General features: G+C 54.5%; 1 protein-coding gene across 1 annotated transcript; it reads right to left on the bottom strand.

Moving 5' to 3' along the window:
- Positions 1 to 447: 447 nt before the first annotated feature.
- Positions 448 to 21724, bottom strand: TTC22 (tetratricopeptide repeat domain 22). Its single transcript, XM_057555982.1, has 7 exons — positions 21123 to 21724; positions 7627 to 7682; positions 7308 to 7423; positions 6560 to 6678; positions 5183 to 5344; positions 2132 to 2284; positions 448 to 1588 (listed from the first exon to the last, which is right to left on the bottom strand). Exons 1-7 carry the CDS (start codon positions 21687 to 21689, stop codon positions 1043 to 1045), a joined length of 1719 nt encoding a protein of 572 aa, XP_057411965.1. The 5' UTR covers positions 21690 to 21724; the 3' UTR covers positions 448 to 1042.
- Positions 21725 to 23120: the final 1396 nt, after the last annotated feature.

Below are 23120 nucleotides of genomic sequence, written 5' to 3' on the forward strand. Positions count from 1 at the left end.
GGGGTGCTGGCCTATCCTTGGTACAGTCTGAGCATCAGGAAAATAAACAAAGCAGTGAGTATAACTTTTTTTTTAAAAAGGGGAAAAGTGCAAAATAAATCACACACCATTAAGGGGGGTCTTGCCATTGCAGTTACGTACAACCAGCATTCTTGCAGTCTGGAAAGAACTTGATCTGGAATTTTAGGTTAAATTAGCTCTTGTAAGTAAGTAGGACCACAAGAATCCAGCTTGGCCGTTCTAAGATTTGCTGGCAATCAGAGCCTAAGTCTTTGACAATAAAATTCCACGTCTAAGATTCTATGACTATGATTCCAAGAGTGTAAAATTCCAAGATTTTCTTCACTCTTTTGTAGAAGGTTTGAGGTTGGGGGCAGTTGGCACTTCCGTGGGTGGGGCCCCTACTTTCCCCCCAAGAACAGAGAAGTCAAGCAAAGGTACTACTGATGGGCTTTATTTCAGGGAGTTTGAGGGCCTTTCAGACCAAGCTGGCCAAGGATGAGGGCTGCTGGAAGGCTGCTAGAGAGGCAGGAAAGAGCCCTGAGCAGCCAGATGTAGACTACCGCCCTTCCCTTACTTGCTCCTTGGCAGCTGTGCCCTCTTCTCTAGCCACGGCTTCTCTGGAGGCAGGACCTGAGACCTACTCCAGTCAACCTAAGTAAAGGGGGCTTTATTATAAGGATAGAGCGTGGCTCACGGAATCCAAAGACAGGCTCTTGGGTACTAGAAAGCCGCCAAAATGGAGGCAATTATCTTCTGTATCTCTTGGGAGGCTCCATATTATTTTTTCTGCATATTTGTACAATTTGGTCTTTCAGTTGACAGTTTCCCAGCGGCCCCTCGCGTCTGCCCCAGCTGAATCAGGCCCTTTTGCCTCCGTGGGCACGTCAAACCGTCCTAGGGTCCCAACGTTTCCATTCCAATTCCCGAAAGAGAATCTGACGGGGTCCCAGGACCCGCCAGTTTACGGCAGTGAAAGCCGGTGGGCAGCGCCCCGACCAGGTCCAATCACTTGTGGGCGGGGCCTCAACGGGGCGGGGCCTCAGGGACCTCCGAAGGAGAACGCGCGGCGGCCCCGCCGTGGGCCAGTGCCTTCGCCCTCGCGCGCCATGGTGTCGAAGAGCAGCCGCACCAGCGCCGGCCGTCCCTGCGCCACTAAGGCCCGGGCCAGCCCCAGCACCTCGCCCGTGTGGCCGCGCCACACGCGCTGCAGCTCCTGGCGCAGGCGCGCCGCCGGGTACTTGTCCTGGGCGCAGCGCAGCCACGCGTCCACCTCGCTGCCCAGCTCGCCGTCACTGAGCTGCGCCTGGCTCCACTGCGCCATCAGGGCCTCGAGCAGGCAGCCGAAGGCCTCGGTGCGGCTGGAGCCCGCGTCGTCCAGCTCCACGGCGCGCTTGAAGCAGGCCACCGCGTTGGCCTCCTCGCCTTTGATGCGCAGGCACTTGCCGCGCAACACCTGCAGCTCGGGCAGCGTGGCGCCCAGCTCCGACTCGCCGGCCTTGGCCAGGAAGACCAGCGCCTGGTTCAGCGCCGCCTCATCCACCGCCAGCAGCTCCTGCACAGCGTCCACGCCCATGTAGTAGTAGACCTGGGGTGGGGGCTTCGGGGTGAGCCTTTCTCCCCTGCCGTCGCTGCTCCCCGTTCATTCCATTCCCACACTTGCTGTTTTAAAAATTCCACGCATTCATTCCCACCCTCCCTCCCTCGACAATTATTCATCGCAAATTTTGGTGCCCCTCTCCTGGCAAAGGAGACAGTACTCTGATTCCAGTTCCAGCCCCAGCGCTCTTGGCCATATAACCTTGAGCGGGGCAATCTCTGGGCCTCAGTGTTCTCATACATAAGATACTGTAACCTCTGGTAGTCATTCCGTGCGCACGGAAGGCACAGAAGGATACAGAATAATGGCCCACACTTTCTGAGTGCTTAGAAAGAACTGGGCCCTGTTCTGAACGCTGTAGGTGCATCATCTCCTGTAATCCTCACCAATGCAGTAGGAGGCAGGTACTGTTATCAGGCCTGGGGATGCCCTGCGTTCCTCCCTGTGTCCTCAGTGCCCAGGCCTGGCCTGGCAGAGAGTGAATAGGTTTTTAGTCAGCTATTGGCTACCCTAGCCAAGAGGCTACCTTACCTGGCCGATGTCCAGGTAGGTCTTGAGGCCTGGGCACACCTTGACCACTTCCTCGAGGTCCGCCTTGGCGCAGGCCAGGTGGTTCCTGTCAGGCATGCCCCCGAGCCCCATCTTGCTTCGCTCCAGGTCATGCAGGTAGGCTCTGACGTGGATCTGCCCACAGAGAGTCAGCTCAGGGAAGATGCTCCAAGCACGGACCCTTGCCCTCTTTTCTATCCTAAATAAAGTTTTTTTTTCTTAACAGCAACTCAGGGAGATTCTGTGGTGCAGTGGAAAGCCCCTGTGACTGGAACTCGGGAGTCCGAGGTCCTAGTCCTATGCCAGCTTGGGCTAGCCACTCCTCTTTCTGGGCCTTAGTACACTGACCCCTCTCTGTACAACGAAGGGCGTTGGATGAAGTAAGAGCCATTCATTCATTCACTCATTCATTCAACAAATATGTATTGAGTGCCCACCATATGCCAGGCACTGTGCTAGGTACTGGGGTACAGTGGTGATAAGACAGAGGAGGTCCCTGCCCTGGCAGAGCGTTCTAGTAGGGGAGATGATCATAAGTACATGGTACCACTTCAAGTGGTGACAAGTGCTATGAAAAATAAACAGGGTGATGGGATAGAGGTGACTAGGGGAGGGGGTTATTTGAGATGGGATGGCAGCACTGATTTTGTGAGAGACTGTGTAAGCAAGTAGTGTGGGAAGAATGGCAGGTGGCCCCAGCTTACAAGCATCAAATTACAAATGATTCCAGACCCTTACTTTCATCATCACTTCCTCCCTTTTCCCCCACATCTATTTGGAGCATTTAGAAAATCTAGAGGTTCAGGAGGGGTAGGGAAGGGGTGGAGAAGGAGGAAGTAAGAAAAAGGGGGTCATTGTCGTTGAAGGTATTAATGCTTTATAGCCATTGGCGGGCTCTGGTTCTAAGACAGCTTCATGAGGTGGGGGTGGGGTGGGAGTGGGAAGCTCTGGCTTTCAAGCCAGTTGAACTTGGCTGAATTCCAGCCCCTCCCCCTCTTTATTAGCTTGACCTCTGTGAGCCTCATTTTCCACATCTGAAAAATCGGTACACTAAGATCTTCCTTGGAGACTTACCATGACAATGGAGAGAATATGTTCTAGCCAGGACCTAGCACATGGTAGGTGCTCAGTTCATTCAATCATTCCTTCAACAAATATTCATCAAGAGCCTGCTACATTCCGGGCACTGAGGATATATAGCAGAGAGCAAAATGACAAAATTCCCTGCCCTCGTGGAGCATGTATTTCAACTGGGGGGAGAGACAATAAACATGATAAATCAGCAAATAGTATGTTAGGGAGTGATAAGTGCTAAAAAAGAAAAACAAACCAAGACAGGAGGACACAAAGTGTTGGTGAGAAGCTGACATTTTCAAGAAGATAGCTGCTAGCAGCTGCCTTTTCTTCAAGCCCTCCAGGAAGTGAGGGAGGAAGCCAACTGGATATTTGGGAGAAGAGCATTCTAGGCAGAGGCCCTGAGACAAGATCGTGCCTCAGGAACTGCAAGGACCCCAGGGTGGCTGGGAGGGAGGGAGCTGAGCCGGGGTGGGTCAAGGTCATGGGCCAGGTAGGGCCTTAGGGTCACAGCAGGGACTAAGGCTTTTACACAGATGAGTTCCTGTCCCTTCTGTTCCTTCCTCCTCACTGTCCCCTGCCTCCATCCTGGTGCCAGTCTGGTCATCTGAGTAGTAAGTGTGATCTTTGGAGCTACAGGGAGACAGCGAGCATACGCTACAGGCCAACCTGTGATGGAGTGAGGAGAGTGAGGTTTGGATTCCCACTAATGGAATGCAGGACCCTGGGAAGGTCACTGCCTCTCTGTTGCCTCATTAGTAAAATGACACACGTTTGGCCTCTCACAGGATCGTGTGAGAATTCAATCAGGCCATGAATATGAAAGTGCTGGGTGAAAAGCAGAGTGTTATAGAAAGGTGTTATTATTTACTATCAATCATGAGTAATATCACTACTATTGATAATGACCACATCAACTGCCATGAAGGAACTGACTGTCTAGTACCTGCTGGCAAAATGATTATGTCATACAGACCAAGACCAAGGGAGCAGATTCGCCATCATGTCCCATGAAAGGTAGTGGAGAAGGCTGTGCAGCCTGGAGCAAAGTGAACTCAGAGCTCCAGCTCTTTGCCCCCAAGCAGATGGGTTCTGTAGGGGCTCCAAAGGGCCGATCTGGGACCAGTAGGGGGAAGCCAGAGGCAGGCAGCTCTCAGTTAAATGAGTAATCTGCAGAGCTCAGTGACCATAGTGGACTGCCTCAAGCGACAGTGAGCCAGTTAAAAATATACCTAATAATACTGCTCAACCACTTATGAACTCTTACTATGTGGTCAGTACTGAGTTTTACACAAGAGTCTAATTTAATTCTCATAACAACTCTGTGAGGCAGGTACAATCACCTCCAGTCTATAGAAGAAGAAACTGGGGCTCGGACTTTGGGCAAGAGTATTCTGTCTACAGTCCCATAGCGTGTAAGCGGTGCTGTGGGATTTGAACCAAGGCCAGCGGTGTTGAGAGCCAGAGCTCTGATCTGCGACATCAGACTTCCTCCAATATACCCTCTGCCTTTCACAAGCACCTCCCATGCTCCAGGCACCTGCTTTAGATGTTACTTCACTTAGTCTTCTGACAACCTTTTAAGATAGATGTTATTATCCGTATCTTCCAGATTTGGGAATGGAGGTTTGGAGGGGTAAGTGGCTTGCCCCAAGTCCCACAGTGATGAGTGGAGAGGCCAGAATTCCACCCAGGTCAGTATGACTGCCTAAGGTTCTAATCAAAGAGGAGGCTGGCAGGTTGTTGGCCAGGTCATTGCAGAAGGGATGAGCAGTGGGTGGGAAGCTCCTTCATTCTCTCACTCAACAATCTTAGAGAACACAAACTGTGAGCCTTGGTGACACCTAAGCTCCCTTCCACCATGAAGGCTCCCTGACCTCTGGGCTCTGGCCACAGGGTCTTGGCTCTTGTACTCTGATTCTAGATGGCAGGATGGGGTGAAGCTGCGGGTAGACTCACCTTGGCCCTTGTGCAGTACGCCTGCCAGTTGAGCTCCGGATCTCGTAGGATGTCCAGGGCCATGTTGCAGGTACCAATGGCCATATCCTGCTTTCCAAGGAAGTGGAAGATTTTGGCCAGGTGATTCAGGATGGGGGGTTTGTCCTTGGCAATCTCAATGGCCTGGGTAAGGGAGGAGGTAAGAACAAACCATTTGTCTGGCTGTTTGCCAGAACTGGAACCCCTTCTCTCAGTAGAGCCATATCACCCCAAAGATCTTATTCCTCATATCCACCACATCGTGGGACCCAACATTTTGGGCACAGCTCACTGGCACTCAACTCCTGAGAGCCTGACTCGCTGCCATGCTCTCTGCCATGTTCACAGGACATGTCCAGTGAATCCCTCCAGACCCCAGGCAAACCCCTCTTCCTCAGACACGTCGCTGTGTGCTCCCCCATTTTCCTGGGGCAGGTAGGGGGAGGGGCCAGAATCAGCCTCTACCTGCCCCAGACTCACACAGTGTTTCTAGCTGGGCACAGCACTTCTCCCACCACCACCCCAATATTGTTACTGACAGCTGCCTGCCTTGTGTTTGTTGCTGCCCCTGAGACGGTGAACTCCTACAGGGCAGGGGCCCCATCTGTCCACCTCTGTGCCCGGCACAGAGTAGGTTCCCAAGGAGGGGCAAAGGCAGTGCGTTAAATTGGACACAACTCTCGGAACACACGTGAACCAGTGTTTATGCTCTGCTCTCACTAAGATCTCTCACCAAGAAATTGCTCATTACTGACCAGCAAATGCTAGGAACGTGCCCCGGGCAGAGCGTCGTGCTGACCGCAAGGGGAATGAAAATCACAGGGTCCCTGGCCTCCAGGAATGTCTTCAAAAACTGAGCTAAGTGTGGAAACTGCCACAGAAACGAGATGCCAAGAATAAGGCTTGAACGGCACTTTACAGTTTACAGTGAAGTTTCATCCACTACCTCCTTTCAGTCTCTCAATATCCTTAGATGGTGGACAGATCACATAATTAACAGATAAGGAGGTTCGGAGATGGAAGTGACTTGTTTTAGGGTCACAGGGCCTATGGGCAGAGCTGGCATCCAGATCCCAGCTAACCTCGTCTTCTTTCCACTTTTCCCCGGGGCTGTGAAGGGGAAAAGCCTGAGGGTATATCTGGGAAATCGTGACTAGCTTAGAAGACAGGCCTGGAGAAATGGAGAGGGTCTGACTCATAGGCCAAGAAGACAAGGAGAAAGGTCTGGAGTAAGGGCACTTCCTGAGTAAGGCAGGGAGGTGGGGATGACACCCAGAGAAGCAGCGGGTTCTGGGAGAGGAGGCTGAGGTGTCAGGCTCAGTCCGGGTTCGGAGAGCTTCTGTGGCCGGGGGCACATACCTTGCCAAAGCAGTCCAGGGGGTCGGTCCCTGAAAACCCGCAGTCATGGACGCCCATGGGGGTGATGGAGAAGGTGTCCTTCCTCTCCAGCAGCATCCCGAGGTAGCACCAGGCCAGAGCTGGGGGTGAGGCCGGGAGAGGGGTCTCAGGCAGCAGCGGGGTGGAGAGAGGGAGGGGAGCCACGAGGAGGCAGGGGGCCAGTGCCACCCCAGGTGTTAGCCCCCAGGAAGACAAAGGGAGGGGAAGTGGCATGAAATCACTGTGGGCCACCCAGGGACCGAGAGAAACAATGGTGGGGAGAGGGACGTGTGAGTGGAGGGATGAACAGTTTCAGTGCTTGTTCTGTGTTTACTGTGTCACGCGGGACACCCCGCTCTCTGACTCCAGCTCTCCCCAGCTCTGGAGTTCTGGTCCCTGTGGAAAAATGACTCGACTCCCCTCCAGAACAGGCTTCCTTCCCCCCACCACAAAATGGGGATAACAGGCTGCAATGGTGAGAACTCTGTCTCTTACACTTTCGGTCACAGACAGGCCTGGACACGTGCACCTGGAGTGATCTGCAGGTGCCCGTTCACCTGTGCGAGGTGTGCAAGCTCCCTGAGGTGAACAAGGGAGTGGATGAGACAGAGGGTGAGGGACAGCGAAACAGTGCTAGAGGTGGGGACAGTGACAAGACCGGCAGGGCTGGTGGCGGGTGCAGGGAGGACGGGGCAGAGGCTCCTCTCCCACCCGTGCCCACGGGTCCTGCCTTGGTGGTGGGGCTCCGAGGACTTGAGGACTTGCCGGAGCAGGGCCAGCGTGCGGTTGAAGGCCGGCAACCTCTTCTGCTCCTCGCTGCCCAGCTCCAGGAAGATGCCATCTAACCTGTGGCAGAGAAGGGGACGCGGCTGGTCAGCACCCTCCCAGCCGTCCCCAGGGTGCCGCGAGTCCTCCCCAGGCCAGTGGGCAGGGAGGGGAACTCGGGGAGCCCTTGCCATGCAGATGGGCTCAGCCATTTCTCCCCTGGCTTCCAGGCCCCACGTCTCCCCGTCCCTCCCCACCATCCCATCCCCAATCCATAGCCTGACCTGATGAAGAGCGTTGCCATGGTGAAGTACCAGCCCCTTTTTTCCTCCTTCGGGATCTAGGGAAGCAGAGAATGGCTTGTGCTGCTGCTGTTGAAGCATTTGGGACATTGTTCATAGACTCCCATGCTTCCCCTGAACCCTGAGAAGCAGCAAGTACACCCTTGGTCATAGTCCTGGCTCTGCCACTGGCTGGCTGGGTGACCTTGGGCGAGTCACTTCACTTCTGTGACCACAGAGGATTTGACAAGATGACCTGTGTGAATGCCCCGAGCAAGGTGTCCATCACAGAGCAGGCGTGGCATCCATTTCCTTCCCTCCCGTCTTGCCTTCCAGGCTAAGCTCCCCTCCCCCTTGGGGTCTTGCCTTCCAGGCTAAGCTCCCCTCCCCCTTGGCTCCCCGACCTGTGCCCTGGATCCACCCTTGCCGCAGGGCCCACACTCCACCAGTCACCTTCTCTCTCCCCCGCTTCTCCCCTTTGGCGCCATCCCTCAGCATCCACCTTCCTGAGAAAGCCCCTTTGGGCATGTGAGTGAGTTCAGCTCAAGCCCAGGACCCCACCCTGAACTGTTTTCCCATTGTTTTTCTTGCCAACTTTGCTGTGCATTTAGACTGACTTGGGCACCAGATAAAATATTTATGACGTTATTTATGGGAGTAGCTGCTCCTGCCTTGGGAAGGAATTTTAATGAAAACCAATAAAACCCCCAGTGCATATCAGCAGCTCTGCCTCAGGCTCCAGCCCCTCCCTCCACATTCATCTCCTGTGGTTGATCTCCAGGCTCCATTCTGCACTCACCACCCACCATCCGCAGGGGCCGTCTCAGCTCAGGGCCTCTATTATCCCTCCACCCCACCCTCAGCAGCTAGGATGAAGCATTCAGTCCAGCCAGCATTTCTATGGTGTGAGGCATCTATGGTGTGAGGCCCAACTATGATGTGTTGGGTGCTATGGAGCTGTGGCACTGAATGGGACCTGCACCCTGGCCCAAATGGGCTCACAACCCGGTTGGGGAGACCATAAATAATGGGGTTTGAAAGAGCGCCTGCCATGTGCCAGGATCCTGACACTCATCATCTCAATCTCACAACAACCTATGAGGTAGGTGTCATCCTCATTTTACAGAGGCACATATTGAAGTTCAGAGAGGCAAAATGACTTGCCCAAGGTCACACAGCATGCAAGTGTCAGAGCTGGGATTTGAACCCCATTTGTTAGTCTCCAAAGCCCTTGCTCCCCTCATTACACTGGCTTACCAATAACTATAATAGGAAGCAGGGTTTGATCAAGGCTGAGAGGGGGATGCAGACAAATGCAGCAGGATGAAGAGGCCACTTCCAGCCAGAAGACTCTGAGAAGGTCTCATAGAGGATGGGCTGTAAGGTGGGCCTTGAATAGCAGTGGTATTTGAGAGGGTGAGGTGGGGGGACAAGGGCATTCCAGACGGGGGGCTCAGCACAGACACGAGTGGGCAGCTGGGGAGCATGGGGCACGGTGAGTATGACTGGGGTGTGGCGGGAGCTAACGTTGCCAAGTTAGGCTGCGGCTGCTCTGGGGTGGCCTTGGATGGTTCGGAGGAAGAGAGGAAGGGGGACCTGTGAGTAGATCTCAGTGAGCAGTGTGATTGCCTGTAGGGGAGTGTCTTGAACCCTGACCCAAGCCAGGTCTGGCAGGAAAGCCAGACCAAAGACAAAATTAGAGCAAAAGGAACACCAGGGGCTATGGGAGGAGGTTTCCTACATGATCCAGGGGGACCCCCAAGACTTCTAGAGGAGGACTTGCTGGAGCAGGGTTCTCAGGGACAAGTAGGAACCAACCAGGTGGATACGGTCAGAGAGGGCATCAGATGGAGGGCACATCATGTGCAAAACCTCAGAGATGAGCGAGCAGGTGTGTTGGGGGCTGCATGCAGCCCGGAGCGGCTAGAACCCCAGTTGTAAGGGGCGAGGGGACGAGCCAGCAGGGGAACATCAGGAGGGGCCCCTGAGTGTCAGGCTCAGGACCTGGAAGTCATCTGCAAGGCAATGGGGAGGCACAGAAGGGGTTAGAGGTGGGGAGGGCCAGGATCCGGTGTGGTTTTGCATCCATATCACCTTGAAGAGTTATCCTGTTACTTAGGTTGGAATACATGTACGGGGGCTTGGCTGGGAACAGGGCTGTCTGGAGGGGAGAGCGGCGGGACCCAAGAATTAAAGGGCATCCTTGAGAGCGCAATGGAGAACACTGGCCAAAGCAAAAAGCTGGATGGGCTGCCAGATGACCTTACCTGCTACACCTGCACGGGACCTGGGACATGGGAAGGGGACTCAGATTCATGGGGCACCTACTGTGGGCCAAGCTGGCCCAGGACCTTGACATAATGTCAGCACCTGTCTGTGTGAAGGACCAAAGGCACGTGTGCCTCAGTCTCCCTGGTTGCCTGTGGCTGTGATCTCGTGACCTCTGGCCCCATGCCTGCTTTGAGATGGGCCAGACTGAGTCATGATGCGGAGACACAGAACTTGCTCCCCCTTTCAGGCTCCTGACAAGGAGATGTGACCACAAGTGACAGCAGGTATCGTAGACTAGGGGAGGGCTGCAGTGCAGAGAGCAGAGGCTCGGGTGGCCAACAGGTCTGGCCACAAGAGGGGGGTGACCCTGGGTGGATGTGTTACCCTTCAGAGGCTGTGTCCTTATCTGCAAAGGGGCATTGTGAGGCAGTGACCAGCCTGGAGACTGTGCCCATAAATCTCCATAAACGTTTGCCCCCTTTCTCCTGGTTTGCATTAGATATGTGCAGGGTCAAGTGTGTCTAGGAGGCTGCTTTGCCCTATTTCAGTTCTGGGTGGGGCATCGAGGTCTCAGGCTCTGGAGTCCGGGGCTATCCTGCCTCACCCCACTCTCCACCTCTCCACCCCCCACTGTGCTCCTAGGGCCTCACATGCCCTGTGGGGTCCACAGGTCCCCAGTGTTGAAGAGCAGTGTGTTGTCCTCAGGGCTCTCCCTGGTTCATAGCCACTTTCTTGTTTGGTATTCAAGATGCAAGAAATTAAGTTTTGTGTCCAAATCACACAGTTAGTACATGACAGAGTTGGGATATAAACTCATGCCTTCATAGTCCTAGCCCGAAGCCTTGTCCACAGCACTCAGTTACCTTGATCAAGGTATTACTACCTTGATCAAGGTATTATGTCTCTGAGAACACTGAGACCACAGAGGTGAAGCAGCTTGCTCAGGGTCACACACTGGTTAGTATCAGGATGTAAAACCCAGTGGTTTCACCACCATTCTGATAGTCTTGAGTAGGTCAAGCCTGGTGATGGTTTGCACTAAGTAAGCAATACTACCACCTGGTGGCAGAGTGCCTGAATTGCAGGGGCAACTCCTAAAGGTTAACTCTCCTCCTTCCCTTCTACTTGAAGACTAAAACTGATTTTCAGAGAAGTAGCTAGCTGAGTGACACCTCTATGACAAATCCCAAATGTAGCCCCTCCTCAGATCCCACTTAAGAGTAACATTTGCAGGAGGGCTTATGGGGTTGCGAATCAGGAATGGAGTTAATGGTATAAACAGACCTAGTTTGAAGCCTCACTGTGCTTGGGTTCCAATCCTCCATCCCTGTGATGGAGCTAGTAGAGAGAGACCATTCATTTTGCTGTGCAATTCTGGTCCTAAAATGGGCTGTCTCTTTAAAAATCCTTCTAGTTGTAACTGAAGCAGCAGCTGAAGCTGTTACCAGGGGCAACCTGGCAAGCCAGTGTATGTTAAATTAAATTAAACAGGCCTCTGACTGCCCCCTCCCCTCCTCTCTCCTGGAGAATGAAGTTGCTGTGAAACCTCTCATGGCTGCAAGGAATTCACTTCCAGAGTTGATGGCTCCCAGAGGCAATATATTTGGAGGCAGCCTGGGAGGGGCTGACAGGACCTCTGCCAGGAGAGGAATATTGACTGAGGGCCTCGTCGTGTGGGCTTTGGCAGGACACCCCATCTTTTCTCTTGTTCATCCTCATCAGGACCCCGTGAGCTGGGGGTTCTGGGGTCTATGAGGGGGCACTGGCCGGAGCGTGAGCCCGCCGAGGCTTCAAGCTGGCAAGGCCCAGGCACCAGCACTGCCCTTAAGTAGCTGGTTAGATCCTGATACTAGCTGAGGGTGGGAGTGAGGCACAGACTTCAGGCAAGGGGTTATCAGGACATCTCCCAGCTCCTCCGAGGCCCTCACCGGTATTTCCCTCATTATAGAGATGGAGAAACCGAGGCTCAAAGAGGCAGAGACGTGCCTACTTCACCTGATATTTCAGGCCAGGTCTCTGACTTCAAGTGCATGTTACTCCCACAACACCTTGCTGCAAGTGATTGTACAGTGCTTACCATTTACAAAGTGCACTCACACCGATGCCACATGATCCTCAGAAAGCCCTTCGTGGAACGTAGAGTGGGTTATCATCACCACCCTAGTACAGATGGGAACACTGAGGTGAGAAGACATCCTCAAAGACACACAGCCAGTGTGAAAGCCTGGACTGAAACCTGGAAATGCTGCTTTTTTAGCTATACTAATAATAGTGCATTTTATTGAGCACTTACTATGCACCAGGCACATAATTTACATGTGTTAACTCCGGGGTTACCTAGGAGGTAGGGACTACGATTATCCCAGTTTTACAGAAGAGGCACCTGTGGCCCAGAGTGGCATAGCTAGAAGGTAGCAGAGCTGGGAACCCAGCAGCTCAGCCCCAGAGTTCCTGCACCTGACTACCCCCGACGAGTGGTCCTCGAAGTGGGGTCCCCCGACCAGCAGCATCAGCAGCACCTGGGAATTTGATGGAACCACTGCACTAGAGTCTAGCACTGCAGAGAGCCAGGTGAAAATGGCAGGCCAGTGCATCTCTTTTTAAATGAGCAAAAGGATCAGCAGCTGTGATCCTCTGGAAGCCTGAAGATCCAAGCTGCTACAGCTGGGTGGGAAATTGACAAAGGTGGGTGATCTGGCAGTACCTGCAGAGAATATCAGGATTAGGATTAGACATTACAGAGCAGGTTTGTGTTAACTTGGCAGATGTAAGGATGGGTCTCAGCTGGCTATTCCATTTACTTCAAAAGGTGGTCCCCACAGAAGGAAATGTTGCAGGGCTTAGCTATTTTAGAGGATTTCAACAGAAGATCTCAATATGCTAATGGTTTATGAATCTATATGTGTCTGCATAGGCTATACAGAGACCTTATTGGTTCTTAAGGAAAATGTTTGCCTTGCAGTTTGAACATTGCCCCTGTGGACGTTGTATTCTGTGTTTCAGAGTCAGTTCCTGAGAGCTGACTGATTCCCTTTCAGGGGAGGGGGGATGAGAAGGAGGAAAGAGAATGAACATTTCTCAACCATCAACTGCCCACTGGGCACTTTCGTGCATCGTGGCACTGAATCCACCCACACAGCAGCCTGAGAAGGTGTAATGCATCCTCCTTCTTTTACAGGCGAGGAAACAGAGGCTAAGAGAAAAGCCGCCCGGCCAGCCCCACAGCCCAGGGGGAGGTGCCAGGATTCAAGTTCAGATCTGCCTCCCTCCAGGGTCCCTGTTCTTTCCACCTCATCAGGCTGACCCTGTCTGTGAAGGCTGACGCTGCAGAAATAAAAGTCACCAGGTGGCAGGCCTCAGGACTATGCTCTTCCTGCTCAACTGGAATGTCCTCTGTGATGACACAGAGCAGCCTCGGGCTCTGCACGCGGAGACCCAGCCCCAGCCCACCTGGCTGGCCTGGCACCCCTGGGGGTCTGCCCCAGAGAGGCTGGGCAGGGGTTTCTCCTCATCCAGCTCCTGCCTCGGTGGGGGTGGGGAGTAAAGAGAGGGTTGAGATTGGAGTCCCACCCCTGCCTCTACCTCCCCCAGGGTTCCGTGAAAGTCCGCTGGCCCAGCCTGGGCCTCAGCTTCCGCATCTATAAGCAGGGATGATCCACTGGGTTTGCCTGTGTCACAGGCACATGGGTGGGAGTGATCAGTGCGACTGCGCAGAGGGGATTGGGGGGATGGGTGCTGTGCCATGGAGGTGAGTCACCTATTCAGCCCTGGCTGGGTTCCCTGCATGGTCTTTGTGGATGTTAAGAGTGGGGCAGATCGACTGCAGCTCCCCATTGTCACCCCCTTTCTGGTCCTAGATCTGTCACGCAGACGCAGACTCTGTGAGCCAGCTTTGCTTTGCACTGGTTCCACAGACTCGCAGGACTGAGTAGAGCCACTTCTCTATTCCATGGTCCCTAGAGAAAAGGGACCCTGTCCAGTCCTGGGTACAAATCCAGCTCTGGCACTGGGTAGGTCTGAAGAAGTCCTGCATTTTTTCAGCCCCTCCCATGGGTCCAGGCTGTGTGCACCCTTAACACACTCTATCTTTCCTCCTGTAAAGAAGGCAGTTGGGTCAGATGATGCTACAGGCAACTTTGGCTCTGGGGTCCTGTATCAATAAGGAGGGGAGACCCAGTTCCCAAAATTGCCAGGTGTGGAGGGAAAGAAGCCAGCAGCAAATTGAGAAGGTGCTGTTATGCAAATGTGAGCAGCACCGAGGCCATCAGAAGGCTGGGGCTAGAGTATCAGGAAAGCTGTCCCTCAGCCTGGGCTTTATGTCGGAGAGAACTGAGTTCAGTTCCAGCCAGCCACTCATGGCTGTGTGCCCTTGAGCAAGTTGCTACAGCTCTCTGAGCCTCAGTTTGCTCATCTGTAGAATGGGGTTAATAACAGTTCTGATTCACCAGCATTTCTAGGAGGAGCAAGTGAGATAATCTATGAAAAGCACACAAGTGCACAGTCCCTAGCTCATCATCCAGCGTCATCCAAATCAAACCACTCAGATTTGCAGAGTTGTGTGTGTGTGTGTGTTTGCAAGCACCATGGGAGGAGAAACCCTGCCCATGATCTCAAAAGTTGGAGATCAACTCTAAAGTCCTCAAAACACCATGCCTGACATTCCCCAAGCTGTGGTTTCCTACCTCCCTCTGTGTGTTTATGTGTTTTCTTCTGCCAGGAGGTTCATTCCTTCCCCCACTTCTCTACTATCAAAGTCCTTCTTGTCCCTGAAATCACCCTGGCCACCACCTTAGTCCAGTGACAGAGGAGGAAATGCCCACCGTCCACAGAGGACTTGCCCACTGTCCCACAGCCAGTCGGGGCAGGGCTGAGGCAGGAACCCAAATCCTGACCCCTGGCTCCAAGTGGGGTCTTCCCCGATGTCATTGTTCTTTTCCCAAAGTTGGTTCTGGGCTGAGCTGGGCTGAGGGCGAGCTCAGGAAGGGGCAGGAGGAAGCGGGAGGAAGCAGAAGGAGGGCGGGGGCTCACTTAGGAGTCCTGGCAGCCCCATCAGGGGATGAGGATGAGAAGGACGTGTCCATCAAACCTCGCTGGGGCTGGGTCTTCCCTCCGTGACCCCAGTTCCTCCTCCCACACCCCTGCCAGGCTGGTACCACTGTCCGCATTTCACAGAGGGAGACATGGACCCTCAGAGAGGTTACACAGCCAGCCCAGGTCACCCAGGGCGTCCCTGCAGCCTGCAGATTCCCACACCAACGCTCTGACCTCGGTCCCAGCAGCACATCTGCCTGCACCGTGCGCCCGAGTTGTCAGGGTCTGGTGTTGGGGGACGAAGGGGAGAGGGAGAAACGGAGGCTGAGGGAGAGAGGGGGGCATGTGGGAGGCGGAGAGCTGTTGGGAGGAATTCCCAGGTCCTGGGGCTGGCCTCCCCGCTGGTGGCACAGGTGTGTGTGTGTGTGTGTGTGCGCGCGCGCGCGCGTGCGCGTCGGTCCTTCCTGCCAGGCAACTGTGTGGAATGCCTGCACCTTTGTTTGTCTGTGAGGCCGGCTGCTGGGCCTACCAGCACTGGGTCCATCCCCGCCCGCCCCAGCAGGCCAGGTGAAACCTGGATGGCCCGTGTGCACCCGGTCACCTGGGGTGAGTCCTCCCTGGGCCTGTTCTGTCCTCTGTGCAACAGGAAATCACAATACCAGTGGCAGTGTGTCTGTGAGGTTTGAATAAAAATCAAATGTGCTAATGAACGTAACATTCTGAGCTCCGTGCCTGGCGTACAGCCTGGATCAATGGCACCCGCCGTGGTGGTGTTTCCTGTTACCACCCTGAGCCTGCTCTGGGCCAGGAGCAGGGGTGAAGGATCTGCATGTGTGTGTACCTGTGCGTGTGTGTGTGCAGGTACGTGTGTGTGTGTGAAGCCACACGATATTCCGGGAAAAGGGGAAGAAACTCAAATGATTGAGTTAGCTTGGGACAGAGATATTACTTTTTTAGAGAAATATAAGTTCGAGTTACTTTATTTTAGAAAAATAATGGGGATTTTAAGACTAAAAAACCAAATTAAATTTAGCAACAGTCACAAACCCCTCTTGGGTGTCCAACCCCGTTCCAGACACGGGGTGGTAGGTAGAGATAGAGGGTCGCCCAAGACAGAGGGCTCACCCTCTAGGGGGCAAGACAGAAACCACTGTTATAGAGCAAAGCTGAGGGCTGTGGCGGCCAGAGGGTGCGCAAGGTGAGGGGCTGGGCCCCCACATGATCTACACTCTGCCTGGAGCCCTTCACGGTCTCTCGCCTAATCCTCACAGCAACCCTGCGAGGTGATGTTAGAATCCCACCTTGCAGATGAGGAAACTGAGGCTCAGAGAGATGTGAAGTGACTTGTCCGTAGCCACCTGGTGATGGAGGCAGAATTTTAACCGAGTGTGTCTAGCTGCAAAGTGTTTGCTCCTAATACCCACTCAGCCTGGAGGCTCCACCAAGAATCCATCTGTGAGCATGTGTGGAGAGGTGATGGGGGTGGGGAGGAATGACGGATAAAGCAATCTGCCTCATCATATTTTTGCAACTTGAGGACGAGGAAAGGGAGGGAACGAAGGGCTGAGAGGGAAGGCACAGACACTCATCCACTCGGACACAGACACGCTGCTTATTTTTGGATTATGGGCTGAATTACTAACTTTTGTAATGTTTTCTCTTGTAATTTTAGTTAGCAGAGGAGCAGCCGTCATTGGTTCTTTGGCTGCTGTTCATTCTTTGAGCTCCGGGGGCTCCTCCCTGCCTGGGACAGTCCCAGCCCCCTCAGGATGGAAAATCTCCTGGAGCTGCAGCACCGGGTGGGTCAGACTCCTGGCCGCCCGCCCCCAGCTGTGCTCCTGTGGGTGGCGACCCTCTCAACGCGAGGTCCCTCAGCGGCTGCTCCACTCTCCCCACTCCTCCTTCTCTGACCCCATGCTGACTTCACCTCTGCCCTCGTCCTTCCTATCCCCCCACCACCCCCGATACACGGCAACCCTCTCTCTACTTCTCCACACTTCCACCCTAGATTTCCAGGAGATGGCCGGTGTGGGGGGCTCCCCTCCCCAACCTGCCAGCCATCTGCATCACACTTATTGCACCCCAGTTCTCCCACCTCTCCAGAAAGAGCAAAGGCTTTGGAGTCAGAGTGGCATAAACTCAACTGCCACTTCCTAGCTCTGTGGTCTTGGGCAGGTTACTTAGCCTTGCTCTGCCTCAGTTCCCACATCTGTAAAATGGGATCAGGGGGTTCTTGTAAGGACTAAGATGAAGTCCACAAGGCACCCGGAGAAGAGCGTTCATGAATATTACTGTGTGAAGGTGGGCATTATATGAAGAAGGAAGGTTTTCAAGGGGGAGGTGACATTTGAGCTGGGTTTTGATGGATGGAGTTTGCTTTCTAGGCAGAGGGAACAGTTCCTGCACAGGCAGCTGTGAAACAGCACAGCATGTCTGGAGAAGTATGAGAAGTTTAGAGTCCCTGGGAAGTAAGGTTCAAGGGAAGTAAGAGGAAATGCGGCTGAGAGGAGGGCAGGAACCAGACCTCAGAGATCACATCAGCAGTTCCTCAGGGCCACCACGTGCTTTTCCCCATGAAGCTTCTGGCTGCCCTCTTTTCAGGTCTCATCCCCTGCTCCAGTTCAGTTGTCACTAAAGTCCCCACCACAGGACCTTTGCACATACCACGCCCCAGCCGGGATTGCCCTCCTTTCATTCCTGCCAGTACACTACTGCCTCTTCCAGAAGCCTCCCTCAGTCACTTGTGCTGAAAGGAAGTGTGTCCTCTCTGAAGTTCAGTTACTGTCACTCTATCCCCAGGACCTGGACTTGCCAGGTCCCTGCTGACTCCAACACGGGTCCTGATGTCCTCGAAGTGCACTTCCCTTGTCAGCCTCTGGGGGGGGTCGTTTTTGGTTCAGAAACTATGGTCTCTAGTGTACAGCACTCAGAGATGATTGTCACCTGGCACAGGCCATGTAATGAACGCCTGTGACCTCAGCCAGTCATAGGCACACCTCTGACACGCCCCTTTGGCCCCCACTCTCAGAGAGGGGGCTCAGGGAAGGCTAGTTACTGAAGGAACTAATGTTTGCCCTTCCCTTTGTCCATGAGCTTCTAAAAGGCAGGAGTTCTTAACGATAGGGCCTGGCACACAGTAGGTGCTCAATAAATGTTAAGATGCTTAGCATGTGTGTCTCAGACATGCCCAGAATTTACCAGTTTATGGGCACTTTTACCCCATGATTTGATTGGATAATCATAGTAAACTGAGGCAGAAATCACTATTGTTTAATGTTTATAAAGCAGACACTGAGGCCAGAGATGAAAAGTGACTTGTACAAAGTCACACAGCAAAATAATAAGCAACCTGGGTGCTTGAACCCAAGCCTCCTGCTCTAACTATACAAAATCATCATTGTCATCCTGATTGCGACTATTTCTTGAGCGTCTACTCTGTGCCAGGTACTTTATAAGCATGATCTCTCTTAATCCTCAGATGATGAAATGGGGGAACTCCAAATCCCCACTTTCTCCTGGGACTGGGGGGGAGGTTCTGACCACAGACACTCTGTGCAGACCTGGGGAGCAGCCGCTGGGCCAGTCCCAAGGACTCAGCACAGGCCACCTCCCACCTGAGACAGTCAGCTCCCGCCCTGGAGCACAGGGCAGTGCCCTGCTTGACACTCTCTCCTCTGGGCGGTCACTGAAGGGGACGGTGCGGCCCCCACTGTGGCTGGGCAGACCAGCAGCAGGGAGGGAGGAGTCGGCCCCCATTCCTTCCCTACGCCCAAAACTTTGCCTCCCTGCTCACCTCCTCCAGGAAGCCTTCTCCTGAGAGCAGGAAGGGACCTCAGAGACCATCCAGTCCCCCCTCCCTCCCTTTCACAGATGAGGAAACCACCACCCAGACAGGAGAAGGCCCCACCGTGGGTGGTTGCAGCTGAGATGAGAACCCAGGACTCCTGGCTCCCAGTCCAGGGCTTTTCAGGCCCTGCTCTGAGACTGTGACCATACTCAACATACACCAAGCTGGCCACGCCTTCCACTGAGGGCGGCTGGCATTCAGGGCCTTGTGCTCAGGCTCTAAAACAGGAGACCTGGGTTCCTTTCGGCCCCAGGGGATAGCCACAGCTGCACACAGTCTTGGGGGGAGGAGGCTCTCCCAGGTCAGGAGAGGCAGGGGTCGTCTGTGATCTTGCTGTTTCTGTGCAGGCTCTGTTCCTCATTTTACGGATGAGGAATCCTAGGATACAAGCACCATTATTATCCCCATTTCATAGAAAGGGAGGCTCAGTCATGCTACAGACTAGTCGGAGGGGAGAGCATGGGGAATTGGGATTTGGACTTGGACTGTCTGACCCAGAGTCTACCGTCTTAACCTCCACCTGGCCCTGCTCCCCTTAAGTCAAGTCTGTGCCTCCCACCCAGCACTCCCTGAGGTCTTGACTCCACATTTCCTCTTATGGCGGAGCCATAAGCTTTGGTGGAAAAGGCTCCAAGGGGCTGTGCAGAGGCTTTGTGAATGGAGCCATCCTACCCATGTGTGAAGGCTTGTTGTCATTTAACTATCACAAATAGTCATCATTATCAGCTCAACTCTGCCTATGCTGTGCCTTCAAGGAAAAGTCATGGTACCTCTCTGAACTGTGATTTCCTCTTCTGTAACAAGAGGATAATGCCTCTACATCATTTGTCTGTCATCCAATGCAGGCAGCCTTTGGGATGGCCCCCAGTGATCCCCACTGCCTGGTATTCGTGCTCTTGTGTAACCCCCCCTCTCTGCCTGTAGGCTAGACCTAGTGACTTGCTTCTAATGAAGAGAATATAGCAAAAGTCATAGGATGTCCTTGTGGCAAGGACCTGAGGGAGGCCTCTGGCCAACAGCCAGTGAGGAACTGATTCTCCCAATAGCCATGAGTGTGAGCTTGGAAGCAGACTCCCACCCCACCGCCCCCAGCTGAGCAAGCCTTTAGATGAGACCACAGCCTAGAGGCACCCAGCTAAACCATGCCTGGGTTCTTGAGCACACAAACTCTGAGACAATCAGTGCTTATTGTTTCAAGCTGCTAAGTCTCAGAGGATATTTGTCATACAACAATGGGTAACTAATACACCTAGCATTTGTCTATTTAGCTCTGGACCCTATGCTACACATACATTCACTCAAGATGCATTTACTGAGTGCCACTGTGTCCAGGCGCTGGCCAGGTGTTGGCTTTACAGTGGTAAACCAGACAGATGTTGTCCCCACTCTTGAAGATCTCAAGGTTGAGGTGGGGAGACAGACTTGTAAATGGACAGTGTGAGCAGTGCTGTGGGAGCCCAGGGGAGATGCCTGACCCAGCCTGGAAAAGTCAGTGGAGCGGATGCCTGAGAGCGAGGAGAACCTTCCAGGCAAGGGTAGAGCAAAGGGCACCTCCGAAAGAGGCCGAAAGAGTGGCAAGGTGGGCTGTAAGGAGACCTGGCCCACGGGGAACAAGGGGAAGTAGACGGTGGCAAAAGCCTGGCTGGAAGGGGGAACACGGCAGAGAGCAAGGTCATGGAGGGTCTCCAGTGCCCACCGGAGAGCCTGGGACTTATCTGCCAGGCAGTGGGGAGTCACTGGGGGTTGTAAGCAGCTGACGGATATGGCCAGCAAGATTGAGCAACATGACAGTGGCAACAAGGGTGGAGGAGGAGGCAGAAGGGTCAGGCCAGAGGGCAGGAACCCAGGCAGGGAATGATGGAGGCTGGGCTGGCAGGGGGAGGCAGGAGAGGAGTGGATAGACCCTGGAGATATGAGGAGGCGGAGCGGACAGGATCTGGGGTCTGAGTGGATGGCTATGGTGTGTGAGGGGGAGAGAGGAGGCAAGAATGCTGCCTGTTTCTGGCGGGATGTGGAGCTGTGCCTTATACTTAGGTGGGTGTGGACAGGTGCAGGGACAGGTACTTGCTGGGAGGAGCAAGATGAGAGGGATGAGTTGGTGTGTTGAGTTTGCAGTACTGCCAGCAAAGAAACTTACAGAAGCTAACCTGCTGGGAAGTGGGTCCACGCCCTAGTCCAGCAGAGAAAATCTACAAGCCTGGTCTCGGACTCAAGGTGGGAGGGGCACGCTGGAACGGTATTCTGGAAGCCAAAGGGCCAGGGTTCGGTGAGAATCTGGAGGCCGGGGGCATCCCTGCAGACATTAGGGGCCGCGACCCCAGCCCTCCCAGCCTGGGGAGGGGTCACCCACCTGCTGCCCGTGGCCCAGCGCCTTGTCGTAGAGCTCGATGCCGGCCTCCAGCACCCGCGCCCGCTCCTCTGGGCTGGCGCAGCTCACGTCGAAGCCATGCGCGTAGCCCTGCTCGGCCAGGCAGCGCGCGGCGCGGAGCGGGGTGTCCCCGGCGGCCCCGCGGTCCCCCGCCAGGCCCATGAGGCCGGCCAGCCGCCCGGCGCACGCCTCCGCCTCTTCCTCCTGCCCCAGCCGCCCGTACACGTGCGTCAGATTGGCCCAGGCGTTGAGGTTGCCCGGGTCCTCGCGGGCCACCTGGAGGAAGCTCTCGCGGGCCTCGTCCAGCTCCTCCAGGTAGAAGGCGAAGGCGCCCAGGAGGTGGCGCACGGCGGGGCGCTGCGGGGCAGCCGCCAGCACCAGCTCCTGCCGCAGGCCGTCCCGCTGCAGCTTCAGGTCCCGGGCGTGGAGCGAGGCCGGCGAGCGCGGCTCGAAGTTCAGCTGCATCTCCAGGTGGAAGTGGCCGGGTAGGTAGTCCAGGTGGTCGATGAGGGCGTCCAGCTCCTCGGCCGCGGCCTCGGGCTCCGCCATGGCTGCCCCGCGGCTCCCCTGAGCCTTGCCGTGGATGGGGGCGCCCCTCAAGCGAGTGTCGCGCGGGAGGCAAGGGTCAGCGCGCAGAGGCCTGGGGCGCAGCCACCTCCCATCCCGGGGCGCCGCCCGCCGGTGGGTGGGTCAGAGCGTCGGCTCGGGAGCGCCCTGTGGGTGTTTACGGTTTCGCTGCTCAGCGGCTTTTAGACGCCCGCATTGCACAACCAGGTGTGCCTGTTAGGTGCAGTGCCAAACGCGGGGCGTGTAACCCCCGGTGCATGGCAAAAGGCGTGCTTTTACTCTCTCTGCTCAGGAGATGAGGAAACTGAAACTCAGACGAGGGAAAGGGCTTGCCCAGGTCACAGAACTGGGTGTGCCCCAGCAGGCCTGGAACCCAGTTTGCTGAACCCCAAAAAGCCAGGCCCTTCCTCCTTGAGCACTGCTCCACCCTGTGTGAGCTCACTGAACAGGAGAGCCAGGCCCGGCCCTTCCAACCCGGCACCCAAGCCACCCTCACTCCTGCTGCAGTCCCATCCCCGCCACAGTCCCTCAGTGTTCTCCTTCCTCTGAATGGAGACTGCCCCCTCCTGCAGCTCTTCCTTTGGCCATTATTTATCAGGCTTCCCCACTTGGGATTTCTCTGCCTCCTCTCTGCCCTGCAGTCGGCCCCAGTGGAAAGACGGGGCTCCAGGTGCTGGCTCTAATCACTAATAATCTGTGACCTTGAATGAGTCGCTGCATCATTTCACACTTTATTCTTTCCTCATCTGTGACATGAGGGTGATATTCCCTCCCCAGGGCTAGAGTAGGTGTGGTGGGTAAACCTTGTAAACGTCACTCTGGATAACTATCAGCTCCCACTCAGTCTGCGTTCCACCTGTGGCCCAGTTGTCTTGCTCTTGCCAGCCTTCCCCCAGGCCTGGCATCAGTCCCCTATCCTCCAGAAGATTGGGCTGTGCTCCCTGACGCAAAGCTCCTAGTCCTCCAGGACTTGGATTTTGTAGCAGGTCTGAACTTCTTCTTTTTTAAAATATTTATTTACTTTATTTATTTATTTATTTAGGCTGTGCCGGTGTTAGTTGCAGCATGTGGGATTTTTTTTTTTTTTTTAGTTGTGGCATGTGGACTTCTTAGTTGCAGCATGCAGGCGGGATCTAGTTCCCCCACCAGGGATGGAACCCTGGCCCCCTGCATTGGGAGCACAGAGTCTTACCCATTGGACCACCAAGGAAGTCGCAGGTCTGAACTTCTGAGTCCCTCCCACCCCTCATTCCATCTGGGGCTGGGCTCCTGAGACCCTGTTGCTTTATCTTCTTGAAAAACAGACCAGCATTTTCAGAAGAGGAAATAGAGCCAATTTGTAAATTTGGAAAAAATATTTGACTTGAGCAATAAAAAGGCAAATTAAAACAACATTCTGGAGATATTTTTCAC

The sequence above is a fragment of the Balaenoptera acutorostrata genome, chromosome 1 (assembly GCF_949987535.1).
Source record: "Balaenoptera acutorostrata chromosome 1, mBalAcu1.1, whole genome shotgun sequence".
Lineage (NCBI taxonomy): Eukaryota > Metazoa > Chordata > Mammalia > Artiodactyla > Balaenopteridae > Balaenoptera > Balaenoptera acutorostrata.

Bases quoted from the DNA above. Each gene is read 5' to 3' on its own strand.
- TTC22 (XM_057555982.1), bottom strand. From the start codon at position 21,689: ATGGCGGAGCCCGAGGCCGCGGCCGAGGAGCTGGACGCCCTCATCGAC. The intron at 7,683-21,122 runs GTGGGTGACCCC...CTGCTTCCCTAG, and splicing joins CGCTGGGCCACGGGCAGCAG to ATCCCGAAGGAGGAAAAAAG. The intron at 7,424-7,626 runs GTCAGGCTATGG...TCTCTGCCACAG, and splicing joins ATGGCAACGCTCTTCATCAG to GTTAGATGGCATCTTCCTGG.